The sequence below is a fragment of the Syngnathus acus genome, chromosome 3 (assembly GCF_901709675.1).
Source record: "Syngnathus acus chromosome 3, fSynAcu1.2, whole genome shotgun sequence".
In the NCBI taxonomy this organism is placed as follows: Eukaryota; Metazoa; Chordata; class Actinopteri; order Syngnathiformes; family Syngnathidae; genus Syngnathus; species Syngnathus acus.
The window spans coordinates 13454285-13479138 of record NC_051089.1 but is presented as its reverse complement, the minus strand read 5'-3'; the positions used below and the strand labels follow the sequence as shown (position 1 = coordinate 13479138).

Sequence of the window (24854 nt, the reverse complement as noted above, 5' to 3'; positions counted from 1 at the left end):
TGTCCGTTGATAAACTTGAAAATTAAGCAATGAAAATCACAGTGCTATTGAATGGGGTTCACCAGAGGTATCTCGACAAACAAACAAACGAGTGAAAAGGAGTGATGGTACCCTGGATATTTTGTTGCACAATGGTTTGAGGCAAACACTGCAATCAAACGATTTTTGTAACGTTCAATGAGACTCTTGCACCTCTAGTTAAGCAGGTATTTTAGTCCAATCATCATTTGTCTCAGTTGTCTGAAGGTTTGAAGGGTGCTTTTTGTTTCAGCTCCTTCCACAGATGTTCAATAAGATTTAGATCAGTGCCACTTTGGAAAAGTCCAATGGTTTGCCCTTAGGCATCCTAGTGTATTCTAACAGTGTTCTGGGTCATTATCCAGTTGCAAGACTCCTAACATGACAGGTAGTGGATTTATCATTCTGAAAACATGGAGTTGCATAACTTGGTGTTAAACAACTCATTTGGTCTGCTGCTTATGGACTGACATCATGAAAAGGACATACCCGTCTGCAGATCCAGACCAAAGTAGAAGAGCGCGCCATCCCCGAGGGCACACAGCAGGTAGTAGCTGCCTTCAAAAGTGGTCATTAGGATAGAGCGAGGGATGATCTCTAAAAATGGTCACAACAAAATGACATGTTTTTGTTAGAAGATGTAATGTGTTCATACTAGAGTAAAATGATGGCAAAAATGGCTAGTCATGAAAATTGATGACCAGGAAGCAAATATACGCCTAAAGAAACTAAATGTTTAACCGACAAAATTAACATGGTAACACTGGGGAAATATAACATTACCTTGCTTCTGGGAAGCCTACACATAGTAATTAGAACACATAAGAACAATCTTTCATCTGTTTGAAAGAATGATTTTAATTGCACTGCGATCAACCCACACTCATTGATAATATTTTTGCGCTGCTGTGTATTTATGAGAGATTCATCACGGATGAAACATTAACTGGAAAGACGAGTTCTCTTCACAATAAGGGAATTTGGTCTCCGCAGACTGTTGATTTCATAAGTTCAACCAAATAAGCAGTCTTCTTAATGACATGACGATAATTATCTCTCAAATCCTTAAATGATGCACTAAATGTAGAAATACTGGTATAGCCTTTGGGCATCTCTGGAAAAAAAAATCACTGCACCCTCCAGTGGTTCATAAATGTGGATTGCAGCATATTATTCTTTGACTTGGACTTGAATTTTTATGTCTAAAGAAGGTCCGTCACATAAAATGCCAAATGAGGTGCCAAACTGCTCTTGGCCTATATTCAGTGTGCTGTTTGTCACAAAGCAATTTCCCTTGCCTCTCGAGTTTTACTTATGTGAAGGTATTAGGGACGTTTTTGTCTTGCCTTCGAGAGTGCCTGAGCTGTAAGGATATTTCACTTTAGTGGATTTGGAAAGTCCTTTTAAGGCATTATATTACTTTGACTGGGCTATGGAAATGAACTTCACTTGGCACCCTAGAAGTTTACAGTACTCTGAGAAGCCAGAAACAGCATTTGTGTTTTTTTTGCCATTTGCCCTCACCTCCACCCAGCATTTCCTTGTGAAGGGCAGTGAAGCAGGGTAGTTTCAGCACACGGGCTGATATGTCAGTCCACAGTCCCACGGCGCAGAGTGGCGATTCACCACCCCCTTCACCAAGTGGCGTGATGTCAAGGCAAGCCACCTCGTGTTCCATATCGGTGTTGCTGAAGAAGACACAAAGAGGTTGACACTCTTACTATGAACGGCGTCAATGGGGACACAACACAGCAAACTTTGGATAGGGGAATCATCTTCATGTGAAAAGTCCAAGTTGTGAGATACATGTGAGATATCGAAGACTGGCAAATAAAACTGATGAAGCACTCCCAAGAGCACCCATATAAAGCCCCCAACTCTGACTACAGTTTCATGAAGAGTTAACATACAAAATAATTATCTTTTAATTCAATATTTTAACAAGATTCGGATGTATTGTCAACTATAAAATGGTTACACAATGTCAAGGAAATCAGAAATGTGTTAAATGCTGCTGTAATGTCACTCAACCTTTTAATTATTGTCAATTATCTCTCGACAACCTGCCGCCACTCTTGCAAACATCGACTAGGTGACATTGATTGGTATACAATGTAATTTCTAATTATGTGCCCGTGTGTCAAATTGTCCTACCTAATCTGTTTGAGCTCTCCAGCCAGGATCTGAAGATAGTAAAGGGCACGGCCTACAGCAAGTACAACCTGAGTGTGGTTGCAAGCAGCCACACTGATGTTCCTGCCTTGTGGCTCCTTCCATTCGCTCACTAATGCCTTGCTATCCTGAAGCACCAAGCGGACGGAGCCGGACGTGATCTGAAAATACACAAGGTTTGGTAGTTTGAATATTATTCTGCACAGCACCTCTGGCAAGTGACAGAAGGGTTACAATGATGGGTTAGGGTGAAACAAGATGGAGTCACTTCAAAGAAAAGTTCATTGATTACATTTGGTTGTATGCCAGAATTGCTGCTTCTGCCTGGAAAAGAAAATCCTAATTGCTTTTTCTACAATCTCACAATTGTTGCTATCTATAACAAAGACAAAATGGGATTTGGTATCCCTTCTTCCAACTTTTATCAAAACGCTCACATATTTCATTTTCTACAAGAAAAGTACCAAAGTCTTGTCGGAAATCAAAGTCAAGACTTTACTCTAAAGTGCTGTGTGCATTCAATCATCTGCTGAATTTGATCTGGTCAGACCAGAAAACTGAGCAGTACTTCAGAATATTGGTTTTCGTTTTTTTGGTTGCCAAAAAACCCGGACATTTCATTCAGTTCATTGATTATAGTTTATAACTAACAAAAATACAAATCTATGATATTCACATTTATTGAGCTGCACTATATTTCTATAAGTTTGATGTTTGATTTAGTACTGTAAAACGTATTGCCAGGCTGGCTGAAGACATTTCAGGCAAATGACATGGACAATACATGGAAAAAAATCCTGGTAATTCTGTTAATGCAAGAGATATGATAATAATAAAAGAAAATATAAATGTCAATAATCGTATTAATCAGCGTTAAAAGCGTAATGGGTTTTCCACAACAAATTTCGCTTTTAAGTTGGTAGCTGTACTCTTGAATAAATCAACTTCTTCATCTTTAAATGTACAGAAAAGTATAGAAAAGAAGAATTCAATATGAAACAAGTGCCAATTTTAGCCAATTCTGGTGTGATGTGTGAGTCTGTATGGATGCTAACCTGAATGAGCTGCTGGTGAGCAACATTGCCGCAGTAGAATGTCTGCTGATTGTCTACAAAGCCTGGAAGTTCTGTCTCTTCAACTTCCTCACCACTCAGCATCAGCACGCTAAAACACACAATTACGTCAGAAATTCATTTCTGATACCATGTGCATCTGCTATGCTCTGTTGCAACGGCTCACCGTGTTTGACCAACGAAGGACAGCACCAACATGTCGTCTGTCTCTCTCCCTGCCTCCGAGCGGAGCGGCCACAAACCTGGAACGCAATTAAAAACAAAATTACTTGCTCAATCAATTTTCTAATTAGAGGAGTACAAAATCCAGCAAGTGTCCCAAGTCTTTTGTGTTTTTTTGTCTCCAAGGTTCACATTTTAAGACAAACATTGCAAATCCCTCTCAGAGTGTCATTGATTAGTTTACGTGAATAACTGTCTCATCTTGAGGCAGCAACAAAGACTTTTAGGGCAAAATGGATCAATAAACATCTGAAAGTGCCAGCAGACCTTAACTGGTCTATGTGGCTCATTTAAATTACAGCAATGACCTCACAAAGAACTTAATTCCCTGAGACTAACATATCATTAACACACGCCAGGCGAATTGACACTTGGCAGCAATTACTATACTGCATACTGTGCTGTACTAGAAAAGACAACAGCAAAAGCACAAAAGAAGGTCAACTGCTCTTGTCAGGGAAAACTGATTACATTATAGAGCTCTGAAAGAACCCTATACATCAAATGGGAAGAGCCATCAGTGACCAGAAGAGGTTGTGCAGCTTTCCGATCTCCACCAACAATGTGAACACTTCCGACATAGCCGGTTCAACGAAAGCTTATACAGTCTCCTCCAAAGGTATTGGAATGGCGATATAACGCATTCAGAAATACTTCACTTTGATTTTATATTGCAATTTGCAATAGTTACCGTGAATGGATTCCATTTACCGTATTTTACGGACTCCGGTCATGTCCTTAACAAAATAATCCCCGCTCTACCTTTCATGGACGACGCCATGTTGGAACGGGTGACTTTACATTATTGCTTCCTTTCCCCAGCAAGACCTCAACGTGCGACCTCCTCGGGTGCACTTTAAAGCTGTGGTAAAGCTTGCAATTTTTCTGGCATTTATGATACAAAGCCAAGATAGATGACAAGAGCCAACTGTTAACATTGAGAGCGCTCAGATAGGCCCCAGCTGGTGTTTTGGCAAGGGGACCCAAACAGCTGGGCAGGTTCAAAAGGCTCTGCTGTCAAGTCAGGGCAAGATTAGGGCCTCATTAAACTCAAGGCTTGAGATTGAGGTGATGAAACACACAAACCTTTGATACCCGGCAGGTCAATGCTGGCATGCTCATGAATCCCAATGCCGTTGCGGATGATCCGAAGAGAGCCTTCCTTGAATGCACCTGAACATGTAACTAGCTGAAGGCAGCAAATGAAAACACAAAATAAACATGAGCTTTGAGATGGCAGTGAGATGCTACAATTAACAGGAAAACTCTTTCTACATTAATTGCAATTGTGTTTTGATCCAAGAGCCTGATGTAAAGAACTCCATTTCTCTTTCCATTCTGATTGACTGCATCAGAACATTGAACATCAATCAGACATAGACAAGACAGTAGATAGAAAAACAAACCCTGCAATTTTACCCCCAGTGGAAATATGTGATTTCACTCTAGCAACCACGACACACACAACGTTGTGGCATTTTGTTTGTACCGTCAAGAAACATTCCGTTATTGTTCTTTAACGTCAAAGCCAAGGTACAGCAGGGTGCTTTCAGCTATAAGTGAGATGCAATGAGAATTTAATGGAATGTGTAGTCATAAATTACAATAACCTCCAAAAGTATTAGAACTGCAAGGTCAATTCCTTTGTTTTTGCTGTATCCTGAGGACATGTGGGCTTCACATCACCAGAGGAATGAGATGAAGTTCAGAAACCCAGCTTTTATTCCGTGGTATTTACATCTGTTAAACACCTCAGGATACGATGTGCAAAATGAGCATGGAAGATTCACACGACTGATATTGTCATATTTTTTATATTGACTGGCATATCGCCCAACCCTAATCTATAATCAGATGTCAAAAGCTGTAAAAGCTGTGGCAGCTGGTTTGACTATGCTGGCTCCCTGCTAAGGCTACATTCGCTGTGAGACAGCAGCCAAACGTGTGTGAAATAGAGCTGCTGGAAATTTGCCTTTGTGTCATTAGTGCACATCAGTTATTTTTTGCTATTGAATAAATTAAAAATCTAGTCACACCATTATTATCACGATTGCATCATCAATCATCGAAATGCTCATGACTGCACATGATTGAAAATATGAATGATGAATAATAAATGTCAATATACTATAGGAATTCACCTGGCCTTGTCCTTGCCTCTCCAGGTCGACCACACACATATCCACAATAGGCCCCAGATTAGTGAACGTCTCCATGACAGCCACATATGAGCCCTGGTCATTGCTGTCCACATTGAGCTGTTGATGAAAATAAGAGCATTTGTAAGAATAATTAAATGAAAAAAAAAAACTTACACAGGAGGACTGGAAAACAATTTACAGATGTGACTATTTGTTCATTAGTGTGGCTAACCAATTGCGTACCTTTACCAGTTGGGAGTCACCCAGTCTGGATCCCACAAAGACCACACCGTTATCCAAGTAGGTCAAACACTCAGCAATGGACGTCTGTCATTGGAGAGAAACACAGCATGTTAATGTCTTTAATCATGTTTTATCTTCTTTTCGACATACTCTTTGTATGGGATGTACCAGTATTACTTGAAAGACTATAAATTGCTAATGTTTGAACAGAACAGTCAGAAATATAGCTGAAGCATTTACTATCAGTTAGGGGATTGAGAAAAGAAGGAATATAAACTTTGTTTGGAAAGTTGCGGGGCATCAAATGGTTTAAAGTGCTGTCAAAAAGAACGCACTTGAAATGGAGCTGTTAAAGTGCAAAAACAAGCTATGCACTGTGTGTAATTAATGTGCAATCGAGAGTCATATTTTTCTTACATGACAACGCAGAGAAACTGCTACCCGTTGGCTGAGCAGAATGGTCCCAACAATAAAGCCAACAATTTAAAAAGCAATCTGTCTCTAGCTCAGCTGTAGCACTCCCCTTGATGGTTTCTGGCATGAGCACCACTCAGAGGACTTGCAAAACAGCCTTTACTAGACTCTTTGGCAGACGGTAAGAGAAAGGTGTTGCAGACCTGTCTGCCTTTCACGCGTGATTTGGCTTTAAGACTTGGTATTGACGTGTAGCCATTGTTTAAATCACTCTAAAATTGATAAGTGACACCCGGCAAGCAGCAAAGAGAGAATGATTTGCTGCATCCTCTGTATAAGTGTGGAAAGATCCATTAGGTCCTGTCAAGGCTATAAAACACTAAAAACGCTATAGTAGCCCTGAGAGGATGGGAAAGCTGGAGAAAAACCAACAAGCCAGAGAAATAGTGGCCATGCAACCTAAAAGGGATAGGAAATATTCCAAGGAAGCAGCTCTGCAAGCATAGGGAAGACAGCCATAGACGACATAAAAGAAAGACTATGAAGGTCTACTAGAAGGGATTCCCCGTAATAGAACAGCAAAAGAAAGAGAGGGTCCCCAGCTAAATGCCAGTTTTCCCCAGAGCAAAGAATACATGTCTGTGAGTACTGTCGTATCCCATATGAATATGTTGCTGCTTAGTGTGTTGAAGTAGCAATTGTTGGAGGGTTTAGAATTACAGCTAACTTCCGTTCGTCCCTCTAAGGCATTTTGTATTATAAGTTAAAATTAAGCAAGCTAGATAACTGTTTGGCTGAACATTTTGGTATTTAAATGCGCTGTTTTAATTGTCTTTTTATTTATGTACCAGTTTTAAGGTGAACTTTAACTGGGGGTGACAAACAGCTTGAAGCAAACACGCTTAACCCATTATGCAAACTACGCGAGCGAGAGACTTTATTTTTGTTTGCTCAAAGTGATATTATACTGTGGTGTACAATTTCTTGACAGTAAAGCATTAGAATGGTTTCTTAGGAATATATTAAAAAGCGTGTTTTAATAAAATCAAATGTGCGGGATTGGGAATGTATCCCGTAAAAAAAACATGGACATCACTGTAAATATAATATAGAGCACCTCTCCTAACAACTCCACATGCAAGTCTTTGAGGGCAACCGTTCCATCCATTAGCTCCTCTTTCTCCAGGAGCAACATGAAAAGACGCCCTTCCATGTCTCCCAGCAGGTAGCGTGATCCATTCGGGTCCACTCGGTTGTGACAGACAATAGTGCTTTGCTGCAGTCAAGCACAAAGATGCAAGGTCAATAAAACGACAGGCAAGGTGGATCAGGCATATAAAAGAAACATAATAATAGAAAGGTATGTATCATTGAATAAAGTGCTGAAATAATGGGGACCTTGGTGCATTGGTAAAGGCAAGAACTAAATCCAGAGGGAAAACAACAGGTCAAACCAAAGCTTTGGTTGATTTATGAATAAACCCGTAATACTGGAGAGTACATCTTCCGTGAGCAGACTTGCACAGCAACTTTTCTAGTAGCTCCCTACAACATATTTTCTAAACTGCAATAAAATTCAACCTTATGAACTGAACTGAAGTTTTATAGGTAATACTGTAGAGAAGAACTAAAAATAATGTGTGGTTCTGGCCATATGAAGAAAAGGTTGGAAAATGTCTTTTTTTAACACAATTGCCTGTCTCTGCTACGGTGAGGGCAAACAAGACTCAAGAAAATATGACAACATAATGCCATTCAGCACAAAATTGTGTTTATTAGTTTAACGCTAAGCAAATGTTATTTACTCTGCATGTTGATTTCTAACTAATAATTCTTTATCTCCTTCGATGGATTACAGCTCGTTAATGCGACAACCATTTTTCAGGGCTTTGCTTTCTATAATTTCTCTCGAACTACAATTCAAGAGTCTGATTTTTATTGGTTATTTCTCATTAAATATTAATTTATTCCTTTTTCCAGGTTCGTTATTTATGCGACCACTGAAGGCTTGTCTTACATAATAGAGTACCAATATTCTTTTTCTGTCTGTTTGCTGACAGGTACCATATTAATTCAGGCGTTTCCCAATCTGCACCAAAAATCCCTTTGATATAAAACACAATCATAGCAGCTTGTTTTACTGCTTATACAATTACCTTGATAGTGGGTGGTGCAATGGCCAAATATTTGTCTCCATTGTGATAAGAAATTGACTCCTGTCCTATGATTATAGCACCACCAAAAGGCTCAGGAACTAAAATGCAAGCACAGCAAAGTCAAGCAGAGAGACAAGAGACTCTTGGAACCATTTTTAAAAGATTGATTGGTAAAAGTGTCAAATAAGATAACTAAGTGAGAGGCCAACAGCACACGAATTGAATAAAACTATTAAAGACCCTTTAACACTGCACATGGTGCTGTTGACCAACCCATAACAGCCTCAGCAGGGGCATGCACACATTACATTGAATTTGAATGATTATTTGAATTTAGTGGCAACATGATGTTACAACATCTCGGCTCATCCAGTACGCAAGAAAATACAAGAAAACGTACCTGGTATGACCATAGATGCTTCAGCCTCAACATTCTCCTGTTTCCAGGGGCCCTTGTTGAACTCCTTTTCCCTCAGAGAAACCTCATAGGTCTTGACATGGCGCCCCTGGGGGTCCTATCATAGGCCAACAGAAGGCCGACGTTAAGACACATCTTTAGACTAGATGAGCATCAATCAAATTTTATGCTTTAACTTTGATTACGACCACAATAGAAAAAGAAGTTTGATCGATAAACACTGTCATTTGATTAGTTTCCTATTTGATCCAGAATCTGTAACCTTTGAACCAAAATAGTTAAGCGAAAATGGCTGCAAAATATGCAAAGAATATACACTGCAAAACATTGATGGGTTGTAATTTTGTTTCTGCCAGTTTAAATCAAACTGATGTACAGTACAGTGCTGTATACCAATGGCCCTCAGCAAAACATACCTGATAAATGAGGCACACAGTTGGGGCCTGGCAGCCATACAGGAAATGAACATCAATAACTTGCAGCTCCTCCAGTCTGATGTTAAAGGCCTTAAGTTCACGATTGTCACGATCCAAAGGGATCACCTTAAACAAGCCATCATATAGCCGCAGGCCAATCATACGACATTCCGGGTCAACAATTCCAATAATACCGGTCTCTGAGGGCCGTCCAATGCGATCCTGGAATCAAAACAGTAAATTTGCAGACGTTTATGTGAGCAGTATAAAAACATGAAAAACACGATTTTATATTTTGTTTTACAACATGAGACAACAAGTACCACTATGCAGTAGGCCATATGTCACAAAATGCAGTCCTCGAGGGCCCCGATCCACAATCTTTTAGATGTCTCCCTGCTCTAACAATTTAAATGATTAGGATCATTATCATGCTTCTGCAGAGCTTGCTGATGAGCAGATCATCTGAATTAGGTGTGTTGTTGGAGGAGAAACATACTTAAAACAATGTGGATAGGGGTACTCAAGGACTGGAGTTGGTGACCCTTGCAGTAGACTGCACACAGATCTGATTGGCTGGATTGGACCAGCAGATATTTGCATTTTCTGCAAAATCGGTGATCGGTTGCAGGGTCAAAATTGTACAGAACATAAACAAGTTTTTTGAAAAGATTGGAGTTCTGCTCATCGGATCAGTGATTTTTATTTATTTTTTTAAACTCACTGATTGGCAATCGGCTCCAAAATCCTGATTGTGTGAAGCCTACAATGCAGCTGAATATCACCAAAACAGTTTAGAATTGAAATTAAACGGAACTTTTTTTTCTGAAATTGATGACCCACCTGGACATTCCCATGGGCACGAGTGATGATGTCAATGCTTTCGCCGTTCTGTTTGTATTCAAGGATGCAGGCGTTGTACTTTGATGTGAGAATAAATAGCAGATCCTTGTTCTCACCCTACAGAGGATAGGAAGGTGATGAACCAGAAACTAAACTGGAACTTTGCTGTTAAAACGGTTTCAACATTGAACATGTTTTTCTTGGCATTTTGATTTCCGCCATTCCTTTGCTTTGTTAAACATATGCACCTGATATCTAAGTATGGCATCTTAACACAAAAGACGTGTCCACTGTGAATGAATATTTGACTGCTAAGTCAATGCCACACATTAATGTATACAGTCAAAAAGAGCTGAAATAAACCTGCACCTTGGGTCTAAAGAGCTCCATGACTGCAATCTTTCCATACATGCCCACTTCCTTGACAGGTCTGAGTCCTTCAGCTGTGACAACATAGATCTCCAACCTTGTGTTCTTTGCTATTAGCAAATTGAGGTCTTCTGCAGAGGTGAAGTGGCCTGCAAAATCATCAAGCCAAAATATGCTGTTTACGATATTGTTTATGTTTGGATTGACAGACAAATTGAAACGATTTTGACAATGGATGGTTTTGCATCTCAGGATTACTATGTGTCATTTAAAAAATTAAAGTGTAGCAGCAATTAAGTTTGACTTAATTTATAACACCACCAACCAGAGTTAAAACAAAGCTAAATATGAAACAACTGATGGGAGAAACATTTTGCTTTTTATTTCGGGCCGTTAATAAACAATGTTTCAAATATGGGCCCCACAAAATTGCTGCTAGTCTTACTGCAACTAGTAACTCCTTCATGTTATCAACGATGATGAAGTCATACAGGAAATACCTTAATGAACAAAGTCTGGTGAGTATTATATTCTAACAAGTAGGTAATGTTGGCGTGAAATCTAAGCGCATCGATCATCAGCTTTCCTCGATCACATGTGAGCTAACCAACAAGGCAAATGCATTGCAAACTGACTGTGAAACGTATAGCCAAGACAAAGTTGGCAGGTGAAAAGATCTTAGCCAAACCAGAACGATCGGCTCCAGGCCTGTGCAGCGCGGGAGTTCAGATAGCATACAACTTGCAAGCTTAGTGCTGCGACATACAACAACACGGGACATTTACCTGTGATGCAGGCGTTGACCGCCGTGGGTTTTTGAGCCGTAACCACGTAGTTGTATGACATCTTGACAAGAGTAGCAGATAAACACCAAAATAGTGTTATATCGCTTACAAAAGTGACAAAATCATTGAACTACAACTCCCGGAAGTAGTTTGTTACTAAAGCCCTGTGTCCACGAAGCATTGCGAGCAGCAACTGCAGCCTAGAGCGCCCTCTTTGTCACGGAGGCTACATGGAGGAAATGGGGACCCCCTGTTAAACTCCCCTCCAAAGTATTCAAACGACGCGGCCAGTTTATTTGTTTTCGTTGTACAGTCTTAAGACATTTCTTTCTTTTTTTTTTTAAAGCGTTTTTGTAGCACTTTGAGATTTTCTTAAAATGTAAAGTGCAATATAAATCCATCCATCCATCTTCTGTACCGCTCAGTCCCCACGGGGGTCGCGGGCGTGCTGGAGCCTATCCCAGCGTCATCGGGCAGTAGGCGGGGGACACCCTGAACCGGTTGCCAGCCAATCGCAGGGCACACAGAGACAAACAACCATTCGCACTCGCACTCACACCTAGGGACAATTTGGAGCGCTCAATCAGCCTACCAAGCATGTTTTTGGGATGTGGGAGGAAACCGGAGTGCCCGGAGAAAACCCACGCGGGCCCGGGGAGAACATGCAAACCCCACACAGGGAGGGCCGGAGGTGGATGCAATATAAATATAATTCATTATTATTATTATTATTATTATTATTATTATTATTACTGAAAACATTCGGCTATCTAATCAAAGGCTGAATTTGAGACAAACGCACATAAGAAAAAAAGAACAATTTTGAGTTGACTTCCACTTTAATAACTCCCCGTGCTCACTAAAAGTCAAAATTTCACGTGAAGCTAATGGTAGGGAAATATTTGTATATGCATCTATTGATGACAAAAGAAATGCAGAGTTTTTGTGCCATATGATCAAAATGAGTAATGTATATAACAGCTCATTTATACATTTGCTTGTATCCAGTTCAGAAAACGTACTTTTTATTTTCAAGAGAGGGCATCGATCACTATTTATTTTACCGGTTATTATTTTCGTGGTAATTTTTTCACATTATGTAAAAAGTGTGAGAGTACTTTTATGCCACCTCTGCCACTCGTGCACATATAAAAGTTTTGTTTTGTTTTTTAATTGGATTTGTTGGTTCACGTGATTGGCTTTCGTGGGTAAATAACATTAATATAGAAGGAGGATAGAAATAAAGGTCACACGGCGGAAAGCTATCTGGATAATAATTTCCCACTTTCAGTTTATATCTTTGTGACGTCAGTTAATCTTGGGAGTGGCGTCACCAGGAGATAGGGTACAAACTTGTGCAGAAGGAACAAGGTGGAAGAGAAGGTCTAGCGCGCAGCCCTTGGAGAAAAGAGACAAACGGGATTTTAAAAAAAAAATCGGGGAACTCGGTAGTGAACAAGAAGTGAAGTTCTATTTGACGGTATGAAATGTGAAATGTGGTGAGTAACGATAATCTTGGCTATTGTTTAATGCCAAGCGGGGAAAACTGGACAAGATGCAAGAGAGTTTTTTTTTTTTATAATAAATGACTCGTAGAAGTTCTTTATCTCAACATCAGTAAGCCGCAATTTAGCTTTGATCGCGAAACAAGCTGTCACGTTGAACTGTGCTGAAAACATGGGTTGCTATGGGCAACGGTTCAGGTAACGTATACAAGACACGTTAAATTTTGCGTGGGGTCGGGGGCCAGCTTCACGCAAGTATACAAAACGCACATCCGAAAATACTGTCCCTAGTGGTTACTGGTAAAAAGGGAATTAGACTCTGTAGATGTCAATTAGCTATTGTCAACTGGTGGTCCGCGGCCCTCTAGTAGTCCGTCACGGTATCGCAGGTGGTCCGCGAGATTGGAAATTGAAAATTGTAATATTTTAAAATATTAAATTGATTCATTATTTAGACTTGATTTGCTTTCCAGCTAGTTTTGTGTATCATTTACCTATAAAAAAATATGTCAAATGTAGCTGAGATTCCTAAAATAGACATACAGATGCAAATAAATAGCCTGTATAGGTCTATCCTCCTTCAGTGCAAAATAAAATAATATTCCGCCAAAGCATTGGTTCCTAAGTTGCTTCTTGGTTATAATGGTGGTCTCTTGGACAAAACCAGTTGAAAACCCCTGATGTAGATGAATGGGTGCACTTAAAATTAAATTTTAGGAAAGAAGCAGATCAGAATTATTAGACATCCATCCATTTTCTGAACTGCTTGCCCCCATCACAGGCATTATCAGTATGTGCGTTGTGGTATTGTTTAAGAAGAACAAACAATTAAAACTGCCAAGTTTATCTCTCACTTAATTTGTCCATTTCTTATCTCTAACGTAAGCATGTCTTGGACAGCAAAAAGGTGAAATTACATTTAAATTAATGTCCGTTATTTTTATCTATTTCATTATACACAATAAACAATAGTATACAATGAACACTGAAAGGTACAGTTGACGCTCATTTCTATCACTTTCATTCTCAGGTTACTTCACAGTTCACCTTAAATGATGGAGCTTTCTGGCAAAAAGCCAGAAAATATTTTGGACATTAAAATAACTATCACTCGTGCGACTAACATGGTGAGTTCCTGCTTCCTTTAAAAACTTAGCTGAGAGGCCATTCCAATTAGTATTATTATCATTTTAGATTTATGTTGATCTGTGTTTTATGAACAGACTATAATGATTTGGCACTTCCACCCCTAATTCAAAGTGTACTTTTTTTGTGTAAGCATGGAAAGAAGGGAGGAAATATCCAAAGTTATCTTCGGATGGAAGTCAACGGTACGCTGTTGGGAGAGTCCGAAAAGCGAACAGTTGATCCTGCAGCCCAGTACATTGAGTATGACTTCACTCAAAGTTTTCCCTGCGGCAATGAAGTCCTGGCTCTCAGTGACATACCTCAGAAACCAGTCGTAGGTACTGTAAATTCAGTGTGTGTTGAGTGTTTTTTTTTTTAACTGAACCAGTACATTTGTTATTTCTGTTGTGTCGAACTATTGCTGAAAACATTTTTTTTAGTAGTGAAGCCAATTTAGTGCAGATTGAAAACATGGATTTGACATCATGAGATGACAGAAGAGATCACCAGTTTAGTTTTTTTATTTCAAGTATTTACATCTGGAGCTCAAAAGCAACTTAGAAGATAACATTATTTGGCAATGGGAGACCAAATCTTTTAGGTAAAAGACATAAATCGACTTGCCATTGGTCCACTGACATCAAAAAACGTTTCCAATTTTCCTCTGTTGATGCTTTTCCCGGTTTTTCACTTTCAGTTCTTTTAAGAAATTGCTCCCTTCATCCTGCTCATTATTAGGTAAAACCAAAAGACTACTTTGCTCGAAATGTTTTAAATTCCGAGATTAATTTGTCAAATCCAAAACCTTTCATTTCTTACCCATGATGTACCCCTCGGTTCTGTTGGCAGCGTGTTTTGTGTCTCATTATCTTGCACCGAGAAATATCAATGACCCTATCCTAGGAAAAGACATGCAAGCGCAAGCCATCAAATTACCTTCACTACTCCACAAATGTGCTTGTCCATTTCTTTATTTAAAGTTATCTTCGTTTTACGTGGTGAGTGGGTTCAAACAATACCCGCTTTCTTCGAAGGTATTAAGTTTCGTGAAATAAAACCTGTATGTTCATCTCTTCATCAAATCTACTGCAAAAAATAAATTAAATGAATTCTCTCTTTTGGAATGCATTTGCAAGAACACTTCTGGTTGGATTGTAAACAAAATAGTTTGTATCACATTAATGCGAATGATTTTGCTTCGTCAGTGACGTTGATAGAGCTTGTTCCCGAGAAGAAAAAAGTGGAGGCAAAGTCAATAGTCCTGGCCCAGGCAGTGATTGACCTGCTACCTTTGCTGCAAGGTTAATGTATACTTTTTAATTTACGTATTAAATTTCTTGATTGATTTATGAACTTGATAACAACCAACCACAGAAGATGAATTTAATTCAGACATTGTAAAACCTCCTGAGCTGTTTAAAGGATGATCTAGGACAAAGGTTGTCAGTTAAGAGTCTATTTATGCCTTTAATCCTACACTGTGTACATTTTCTAAAACTTTCTGGCGACAGGTGAATGCAGCTTTTCATCCACAGTCTCACTGAATGCACCAAATGCTGCAGCAGAAAAGGGAAATGTCACACCAACCGTTACCAAGGTCAGTTAGCTTTGCTAAGAACTGCAATGAATCATGCTGAACTATTTTCATTGTAACACTCTCGTGCAGTTACATAATGGAACATATAAGTATCGTAGATTGCATTTCATCCATCTATCCGCCCGACCCACCCATCCATTATTTTGTTTGTTACAATTCATCTCCATCAGACTATCACCTTTTATTTTAAATAGGGATTAAATATCAAGTGACCTCAATTAAGGTTTTAAAAGGAAATCACCTTTTTGTTTTTACATTCTAGTGTTGTTTTCTAATAATAATCCAGAACATTTAACCCATGCAGCACCCGATTTTGGATGTGTGTGTCAGTGTGTCAGCTCCATTGCTGACTGAAGAACAACTTGCAACTTCCAACCTAATGAAGGTGTCTTTGGAGACGGCCTATTCTCTCCCTGACACATTTAATCAGGGTTTTGGGTCAATAGCACCTCCATATATATGCACCGCTATAATGGAGGTCCCATGTACCGCAGAGGTGAGTTTTAACGCTTTGCTTTTTACTGTATGTGACTTTTTGACTTGGCAGAGGTAACAATGTCAATTGTGGGTTTGCATCATAGGGTTATTATTGTCATGAAAATCCAACATACATTTTTCATATTACTTCCAAAAGTGACTGCCTTATTGTTCCTCTGCTCCTCTGACTGCCAGAAAGACCAGCTATTGTTGTTTAGTGAAGGACAGCCAAAGACAGGGGGGCACAGAGAAGACAACGGCCGACTGAGGAAGAGGCCGTATAATGCCCTCCTGGCTCCAGGGAACCAACTTTTGCCAGGAGCTTTTTTCTACTCTCAGCCCATTGATCAAGAAGATGGCGAGCTTACTGGTCCAGAGGTACTGCACCTGTAAATTCAACCAATACCTAGATGCATAATAAATTGTACTAGTCACTAGTTATGCATTCAGTATCATGTTCGACATTTTACAAAACTGCAACAAATCTTGTGAGACTTCAGGTCAGTCAGCATGCAGATGAATAAATCCACAAAGCATTGACGGCTATTGGGGGGGGGCATTCACCACAGAAGCGTGCTGATGACCTTTGAACTAGGTATGTAACTTACAGTGACATATGGACGGGTGCGGCTGACTAGGACATTCTAAAAAAAATCCATCCAGCCATCCATTATCCGAACCGCTTTATCCTCACAAGGGTCGCTTATCCCAGCGATCTTTGGGCAGGATGGATGGACCTAGAACACATACTGTAGAAGAGAAGATAATGAATTAAGGTCAGTCACAAGGCTGAAGGTTGAATGTCCACTACAGGATCTTGAGTTCCGTGATGAAGCCGAGACCTTGCTGAACAGAGTGAGCTGGGACATAGAAATGCCCTGTTTTTTGGATGCGGAAGGAGTTACCAGGTCAGCTTCATTCACACTCTTTATTTTCCCATCTGATGGATGCAAGCTATTGCATAGACTTGCTATTGTTTTCATTTCTCAACAAAAATGTCTCCCATGAAACTCTTGAAATTGTTTAATTTATTCCACACTGAAGAGAAATTCACTACACTTATTTCACACCACAAAGAAGACATTTAAGATGATATAATCCTCCAATGCAAGGAAGAGTGCTAGTCCTCTTATCTTAAGGGCTCATCCAAATGCAAGACTAGTTTGATGTGATGGTCCCATAATTTTGTCTGCTTATGCTATTAAAATGATATGACATGATGTGCTGGCTTGAAGATGTCAGATGATGTCTTGCAATGTTGACTGGGATTTCAGGTTACGTCAGAAGATCACAGAGAGCAGATTCTTTCCGCTTGAGATCATGAAGTTTGAAAAGTCAGGAGCATCTTCCAAGGTAGCAAGAATCACTCTGCTAGGATGGAAACTGGAATGGAAATTTTATGCGTTGGGATACCCAGCTAATGCAGCACACAGCTGAAAATGTGTACCAGCATTACCAACAGTGTGGCTCTTCTTTGATTGTGAATAATGAAATGTTTTTTTTTGGTAGCAAACAGAGGACGACCCGCATATCCCCTGTCACGGTGTGGCCTTTATTGATATGGGCCGCTTACTTTACCCAGGAGTTACCCATATCCGAGGAGCATACACTATTCAACCTTACTCAAGCACTTTATTACTTAGCAAGGTACTGAAAACAATGTTTTGTTGTTGCTTGATTTCTCATTTTGAATTCCTATATTCAGGATTCAAGATATCTAGATCTAGAATCTAGATCAAGATTTTTATTTTGTCGTTTGCTTGTAGGTCTATCGTGTACTATGTCTCGTCACCGTGGGATAGTGGAAACATAATTTCGGTTTCTTTGTGTGTCTTGGCATGTGAAGAGATTGACAATAAAGCTGACTTTGACTTTTGATCTTGATTAATATTTCCAATCGGGCACACTTTTATTGACATAATTGTTCATTCAATATCTGGTTCTGATGCTCAGTTATTTTAGTTTTTAGTCAGTCAAGTTAATAAAGTTCCAACCAAAGAATTAAGTAAATCTCTTTCAGTGGAGCATTCAAACAGACTTACTAATAGAGTTATGATCAGTTAACTCATTTCTCAACATGAATGTTATGATCCTTGCCCCTTCCTGTGTAAATATTACATCAGAATATTCTCTAATATCCGAATCACAAAGTATGCAGTATACTTATTAAATCTCATACTTTGATGGTGTATTATAATATCTTCTTTGTGTTCCGTAGAGCAGGCGAAATGTCAGTTTGTTGAAAGAGCAGTTAAAGCCTGGAAGCGGCAAAGAACGTTCTCCTGCAGCTCCAACTCCAGCTCCTGCTCCAACCCCAGCTCCACCTCCAGCTCCAGCTCCAGCCGCAACTCCGGCACCAGCTCCAGCTTCAGCTCCAGCAAAGGCTAATACGGGGAAGTCCAAGGACCCCAAGGTTAAGGTGAGTATGTTTACGAGCTCAATTTATTTACATAGTGGGAAGTGATACTATCTTTCCTGTTTGTTTCTGCATGGAAACAGGTACAAAATTTGATACAGTATATTTGTGAAAACATAAGGCCTGATGATTTGAAAATGTATTAGCTTTTTATATTCATGAGACATTTGTTTCTTGACGTTGTTTGACATATATCTATCGCAATTAGAAACAATGGGTACATGTTGTGTGGTTTACCACCAATGTTTTTTATTTGGGTGATATTATTTCAGGTTCCTAGCTCAGTTCAACTTGGAACAAGTGTCGTGACTGATTCGAATGAACCTGATCACATCCCTCCAGACAGGAAAGTAAGCTTGCACATCTTTTCGGAACGGTGTCTCTTAAAATGATACAACAATCTCTTCTTTATTCATGACAGGCATATCTGGATTTCAGGACATATGTTATAATTGAAATTACGCTAACAAATTCACTAATACCCAAAACGTCCTCAGAGGAGTTGGCAAGAAGGTACTGTAATTTACACCAGGTTACAAATGATGAATGCTGACCTTAAAAATGTGAGATTTTGGCCTGTTTTTACAAAATCTGAGTTTTAAAATATTTTTTGACAGAATATGCTGTATGTTAAATATTTTCTATTTGGATACATCTTATTAGGAGATATAATCAGATTTGTTTTATTCTGCTGTAGGGTGAAAGCACTGATCCCTCCAAGACCTCCATCTTCTGGAGGACCTAACAGAGCTGAAAGGGTAAAATATTGACAGTATGTACGGGGGCTTATGTACAGTATCTGCATACACAGCATGGGCTAAAAATATTGGGGAGCACCTTTTAAATGGAATTCACACTGAATGTACAATTGCTCCACACTGATTAAGTGCAGTACCCTACCTGATGTTTTGTTGATGACTCAAACAACCCACACGTACAAGCTTAAAACACAGGCAAACATGCAGCTGCAGATGACAATGCATATACAACATATTGTATTTATACTTTACAAGATAAAAGCCAGACTCTCTGAAGCATACAGCATGTCAAGTTTTCGCTCGTTGGATGAGCTGTTGAACTATACGTACATAAAACAGAGAGACCTGTCGTGCCATTCACATTTTTACCAACCTAAGTTCAGTAAGGGCAACATTCTGTGCTAAAAGGCCACATAATACATTTGATTGTTTAAAATTGACATGTCATTTGTAGCTGTGATTAAAAAAATATATGTGAAATAGTTTAATTTAGTTTAGTTTAAACGTGAATCTATTTCAATTTCAAATTTATGTTATTTATTATGCATTTAATCATAACCAATTATTTAATTAAAAATAAACGGACTTTACTAATATTTGTTGTCTTTTGTATTTTACAGTCAAGCAATCTACTATTTTTATGAATAATAAAAATACTAATACATTTTAAAGAACCCATTTAATTGGCATAAAAAAGCAACTAAATGAATGCAATGGATATTACAGCACTCTTGATAATGTCCCAACCGTGGACTAAAATGTTACCCCTTTTCTTTCATACAGGCAGTACTTAACTTTCACAAGCAGGTGGGCAATGTGGTAAAGCATATTTTGGAGCAGTATGAGGAGTTGTTTGGAACAAGAGTCAAGTTGCCTAATGACTGCAATCGAGAGCAAATGATGGCCCAGCTCATAGGAGCTCTTAATGTGTCGGGGAGATATTTTGCCTTCAAAGAGCAAATAAAGGTCTGGATAACTGCATGTGTCACAGTTTTACTTTCAAAACATAGATGTGTTGGCCAGGTGTGCTGCAGTTTGCACATTTTCTTTATAGAAACTGATTTTGTGTATGTCTGTGTGTGTGCTTGTTGTGTGTAGCCCGCTGTGGTAAGGTTTGTGCGTGACAAGATACAGCAGACAGACACATTTACTGAGCAACAAGATCTACACGAATTTGTCAGCAAGCTCTATGTGGACCTGGTGGATGAGATGCACGTTGCTCTCAACAAAGTACATGCAAAAACACTCTCTCAACCACATGCATACACAATATAATAGTTTGGGATTTTTCATTACACCTATCCATCCATTATGTGAATCGCTTATGAATTAATTTTATTTTGAGTTTTTTGAATTTCTTTTTAAGTTAGTTTTTTTATTTAATATTTATTATTTTTTTATTATTATTTCTTAGTTGTTATTATTTTTTCTCAATTTTTATTTTTACTTTTTATTTTTGTAAAGTATATCTTGTTAAAAATACCTTGGCACACACTTGCAGGCATCCAGATGATTTTATGACCATTTTGATCTATTCCTCACCAGATTTATTCAAAAGGAAATGAGGATGACTCTCCTGATGAGATCCATTTGAGTACCTCTCATCTTCGTCATTTTGCCCGAGAGGCTCAGCTCATTGGGGATTATCAACTGGCTGTTCGCTACTACCAAGAGGTACAACGACTTGTAATCAAACTCAACTCTCATTCAAATCACCTCACTCAAGTTGTCACTTTAGAAGCCTTTTTATTTTGCCCTTTTGCATAAACAGTAGTGTCATTGACTGAAGCAGCCTAAAAATTGAAAATATTGTCGAATTTCCTGCAGCTGGTTGTCAGGCATCCTCGTGATCCCTCTTACAAGTTTGAGTGGGGAAACCTTTATATGCAGACGGGAGATTACATGAAGGCTAAAATGTGTTTCCATGACGCTGTTGCAGTCCAGCAGTCCCACCAGCCCAGGTCAGAGCCAGTCTGTCATTTTTGACTGGACAAACTACAGTACTGCTTATAATCATCTTTTTACTTTTTAGTCTGATGATGTGTGGTGTCCTGGCAGCCATTTTTAATGATTTTGAGCAGGCTGAAACTTTCATGGAACAAGCAGCTAGCATAGAGCCTCCTAGTTTAGTGGCCTGGACTCTGCTGGGTAAGCCCTAAAACTGGGGAGATGTATGCAGAAAGATGTAAGAAGAAGAAGAAGCTGTTTTTGCTTTCCAGGTTTGGTCCAGGACAGCCAGAACAAATCCATTTTAGCTGAGAGGGCTTTCCTGGAGGCCAAAAGCCTCCTGAAAGCAAAGGAAGCAAGCAATCAGACACCAAAGGTGGAAGAGTTAGAGGTGGATGAAGAAAGTGAGAAGCAGAAGGGCCAGGAGGAAGATAAAAGCACTCTACCTGGAAGCCACTCTCCAAGTAGGAATCCAGCCTTTTTTGTTTTAATCTCACGGCACGATGTAATAATCCAGATAAATTGGGGATGAGTTTCTATTTGAATCATTTTCTGATATTGTTGTCTTTGCAAAGAAATTTTGATGCACTTTTGTACATGGGATTTGTTTTTTTCAATACTTACTGCATTTTACAAGTTTCTTTAAAAGCGGCCAAAATAGGAAGGCAATAGAAAATATCACAATGATTGTCCCCAGAGACGACGTGCGACATAACCAAGGTAGTAAGAATAGTGTAGTGGAATACCTGCACTAAATAGAGGTTCCAGAATCAAGATGGCAGACACCTCAAAGTGGTTGAGACCAACCAGGACAAAATCCTGTGGGACTACCAGATGTAGCTCAAAGGACGCTAATATACAATAGGGCTACTTTATATTAATATTTTTCTGCTCATTTTGAGGGGATTTGAAAGTGGTCGTGAGCCACAATTATAACTAATTTATGGTCTTTCTCCCAGACACTGAGAATGTTGATTCTGCACAGAGTGAGCCTAAAGAAAAAGTCATCTCCAAATCCATTTACACCGGGACCCTTGAGTTTCTATTACACAACCATGCCCTGGAGGTAAACTAGCACAGAGCAGCTTGTTAAGACATACACTGATCAAATATAAATGAAAACAAAATGAAAAATTCACTCTTATTCTAATCTTGTAACCCTGTGGGCAAAATGTAATGTTTCAAAACAAGAGGAAAGCCACAGATCCATTAGTAATATCTTATGTTAGTTTGGAATCTTCTTTCTGTTGTCAGATGGCAGAGCGTGCCCTTTCCAAGGAATTGTCTTCAAAGGTTGATCACAGATTTCATCTGGCCTGTGTGCAGTTTCTCAGAACTGAGTATTGCAACGCCATTGCAACTCTCAAGGAGGCGCTACTTCGCGTTGAGCCAGTAGGGAATTTACTGGTGGCAAAATATTCATTCCAACAAATATTAAGAATCTGCCTTGGTTTTATTTGAAGAGATCACATTTTGACACATGCTTTTGGCACCGTGTTAACAAAAAGAAATTTCACACTGTGAACAGGTTGCAGATATGTGGGCTCTGGATGGTCACTGCCACTACTTGTGTGACTTATATGCTGACGCCCAGGGGAGTTACGAACGGAGCCTGGACTTCCCAGAACAGCCATCAGACACTCACCTTGTGCTTCTCCGACTGGGATCTATTTACCTCCGGGAGGAGAAGGTTAGGCATAACATACACTGTTATGTGCCCATTACTGAATGAGTCGATTTGTTGTCAAATATTATAACGAGTGCCTTTTTCTGTTGTTTTCTTTAGTTTGAGCAAGCTAAAATCACATACCTACAAGCTTGTGAAAACTCTCCCTCCTGTCTCACCTGGTTGGGCCTGGGTATCTCCTGTTACAGGGTAAAGACATTTACAGCACCAGCAGCTGTATCAAAGCGCTTCACATATAGCCACAGGACAACCACGAAGACAGTGGAAACATTAAATGGAAACACAAATTAATATGCAGTGGAAGGACAGTAACAGTCGCAAGTCAGTCGAAAGCGCAGTATAGTGGGAAATATTTTCTAAATGGGTTGGTTAAGAGTTAGGATGAAGACAAATTGGTTTCTTAATAGCTAGTAATATAAAATCAAAACATTAGAGGGACAGTGTATAGAATGTTTTGATTTTTCCATTTTTATGACTAAAAAAACAATTTCAGTCATGTGCAAAATATAGGGCAAATCAACTTTCATCTTTTTATATAATCACAGCTCTAGTTGTGGCTCACTGTAAAGGATGTTGACATGTCTCGCCGCCATCTTTCTGATATGGCTATCCGAAGGAGACAATCACCTGATGACAAATTTGCTCGATCAATGACTACAGCATGTGTGACAAATATAAATGCACTTATTTCATCACTTGAGGAAAAACTAGAAATCGTTGGTGAAGGCATTTTGCGCGCACCTCTGTTGAAGAAATTAGTGGTAGTCTCTGTGGTACTGATATACGCGTGCTTCAAACTTTTATTTGTAGGTCGTTGCATTCTATTAGTTCACCTCTAGATCGCACTAAATTCTACACATTGCCCCTTTAAGTGTCTGTGACCCGAGCCAGAATAAATACAAATATCGAATATGGATGGATGGATAAAAATGAAATCACCCTGAGTAAGAGGTTAAATGATCAGCAATACATTTATTTTATTGGATAACATGTCATAACATAGCTTCTGCGCTCTTGTGAATCAAGATGCCTGACAAATGTGGAAAAATAACATATTCTTTAGTATACAGTATATATAACTTTTATTTTCAAAAAGATAGATCAGATTTTTATGGCAAAGCTGTACTGAAATTATTTTATTTCCTTTGAAGTGAAAAAAAAGACAAAGTTAAACATGTTCTCATATGTCTGCGTGTATAGTTGGACGAATTTGAGATCGCTGAAGAAGCTTTGACAGAGGCCAACCATTTGAACAACCAGAACGCTGAGGTGTGGGCCTACTTGGCACTGATTTGCCTCAGGGTGAGTAAAAATGATGCTACCACTGCCTTTGTTTTCCTTATAAAATTGTTTGGTTCAAGTTAAAAGATCTCTCAAGTTAAAAGATCTCTTTGCCTCCAGGTTAGAGATTCCTTGTGCACTTCCATTAATCCCCCGAATTGGGGAAGATTCCCTTTTCACAGCCACAATACTCTTGTGATCTTGTCTTTTCAGTTTGACAGGAAAGAGGAGGCAACATTGTTCTACAAATACGCTATCAGGGTGAGTTAGACATGTCTGTTTCTCTTCTGGAAAGATGTGTTTGTGCTTTTTTTTTTTTACAGCCCAAACCTGACTATTTTCTTGGTGAGCTTTATTTTTTCTCGGTGTACAGTTCAACCTGAAGAACACATTGCTTCACAAGGAGGTGAAAGAACTGCAGGATCAGGCCCAAACTCGTCCTCTGGCATCATGCTTTGAACCGCACTTGGTGGTTTCAGGCTTGGGAGCAAACACAAAACAAACCCCACATCTATAATATGAAATTGGAAATTCTACTGGAGTCAACTGTTTTCCTTAAAACACGTACCGTTTTTTAATCGAATAACCTACAATGGTCTTTGGTAAATTTAACTGTAATTGAATAACATTCTCTGTATTGTTTAGAAAATATCATATAAAATGGACCCATTTACTGGCCACACTCTTCTCATGGAACTCACATAAAGAAAAGACATTTTGAACACAACACTCCTTGATGTGTTTCTGTATGAATGTGTTGTTGAGAAAATTTAATAATGCAGTACAAT

The 24854-nt window shown here is 39.1% G+C and overlaps 2 protein-coding genes across 6 annotated transcripts in view; one reads left to right on the top strand and one right to left on the bottom strand.

Moving 5' to 3' along the window:
- Positions 1-11436, bottom strand: part of ddb1 (damage-specific DNA binding protein 1) — a 27038-nt gene extending 15602 nt beyond the window's left edge. Inside the window, exons 1-15 of the mRNA XM_037247194.1 lie at positions 11271-11436; positions 10486-10634; positions 10117-10233; positions 9274-9495; positions 8840-8954; positions 8440-8537; positions 7401-7559; positions 5870-5953; positions 5627-5743; positions 4572-4674; positions 3430-3505; positions 3246-3354; positions 2173-2351; positions 1543-1706; positions 508-615 (exon numbers count right to left, since the gene is read on the bottom strand). Of these exons, the coding sequence (XP_037103089.1) occupies positions 508-615; positions 1543-1706; positions 2173-2351; positions 3246-3354; positions 3430-3505; positions 4572-4674; positions 5627-5743; positions 5870-5953; positions 7401-7559; positions 8440-8537; positions 8840-8954; positions 9274-9495; positions 10117-10233; positions 10486-10634; positions 11271-11331 (1861 nt within the window). The 5' untranslated portion in view covers positions 11332-11436. The remainder of the gene's footprint in view (positions 1-507; positions 616-1542; positions 1707-2172; positions 2352-3245; positions 3355-3429; positions 3506-4571; positions 4675-5626; positions 5744-5869; positions 5954-7400; positions 7560-8439; positions 8538-8839; positions 8955-9273; positions 9496-10116; positions 10234-10485; positions 10635-11270) is intronic.
- On the top strand, positions 10933-24796 carry cfap70 (cilia and flagella associated protein 70). Of its 5 annotated transcripts, none has more exons than XM_037247198.1 (27): positions 10933-11003; positions 13806-13902; positions 14055-14241; positions 15109-15204; positions 15415-15500; positions 15805-15996; positions 16173-16355; positions 16791-16885; positions 17252-17330; positions 17487-17624; positions 18196-18396; positions 18666-18743; positions 18815-18906; positions 19091-19151; positions 19935-20117; positions 20250-20381; positions 20697-20825; positions 20979-21112; positions 21184-21299; positions 21371-21562; positions 22058-22164; positions 22353-22490; positions 22627-22788; positions 22885-22974; positions 23986-24087; positions 24280-24327; positions 24440-24796. In XM_037247198.1, the coding sequence occupies exons 2-27, from the start codon at positions 13828-13830 to the stop codon at positions 24581-24583; spliced, it is 3240 nt and encodes a 1079-aa protein (XP_037103093.1). In that variant the 5' UTR covers positions 10933-11003; positions 13806-13827; the 3' UTR covers positions 24584-24796. The 5 variants fall into 5 exon arrangements, with proteins under 5 accessions (XP_037103093.1, XP_037103092.1, XP_037103090.1 ...); XM_037247197.1 differs by lacking the exon at positions 10933-11003 and adding an exon at positions 12608-12750; XM_037247195.1 differs by lacking the exon at positions 10933-11003 and adding an exon at positions 12608-12769.
- Positions 24797-24854: the final 58 nt, after the last annotated feature.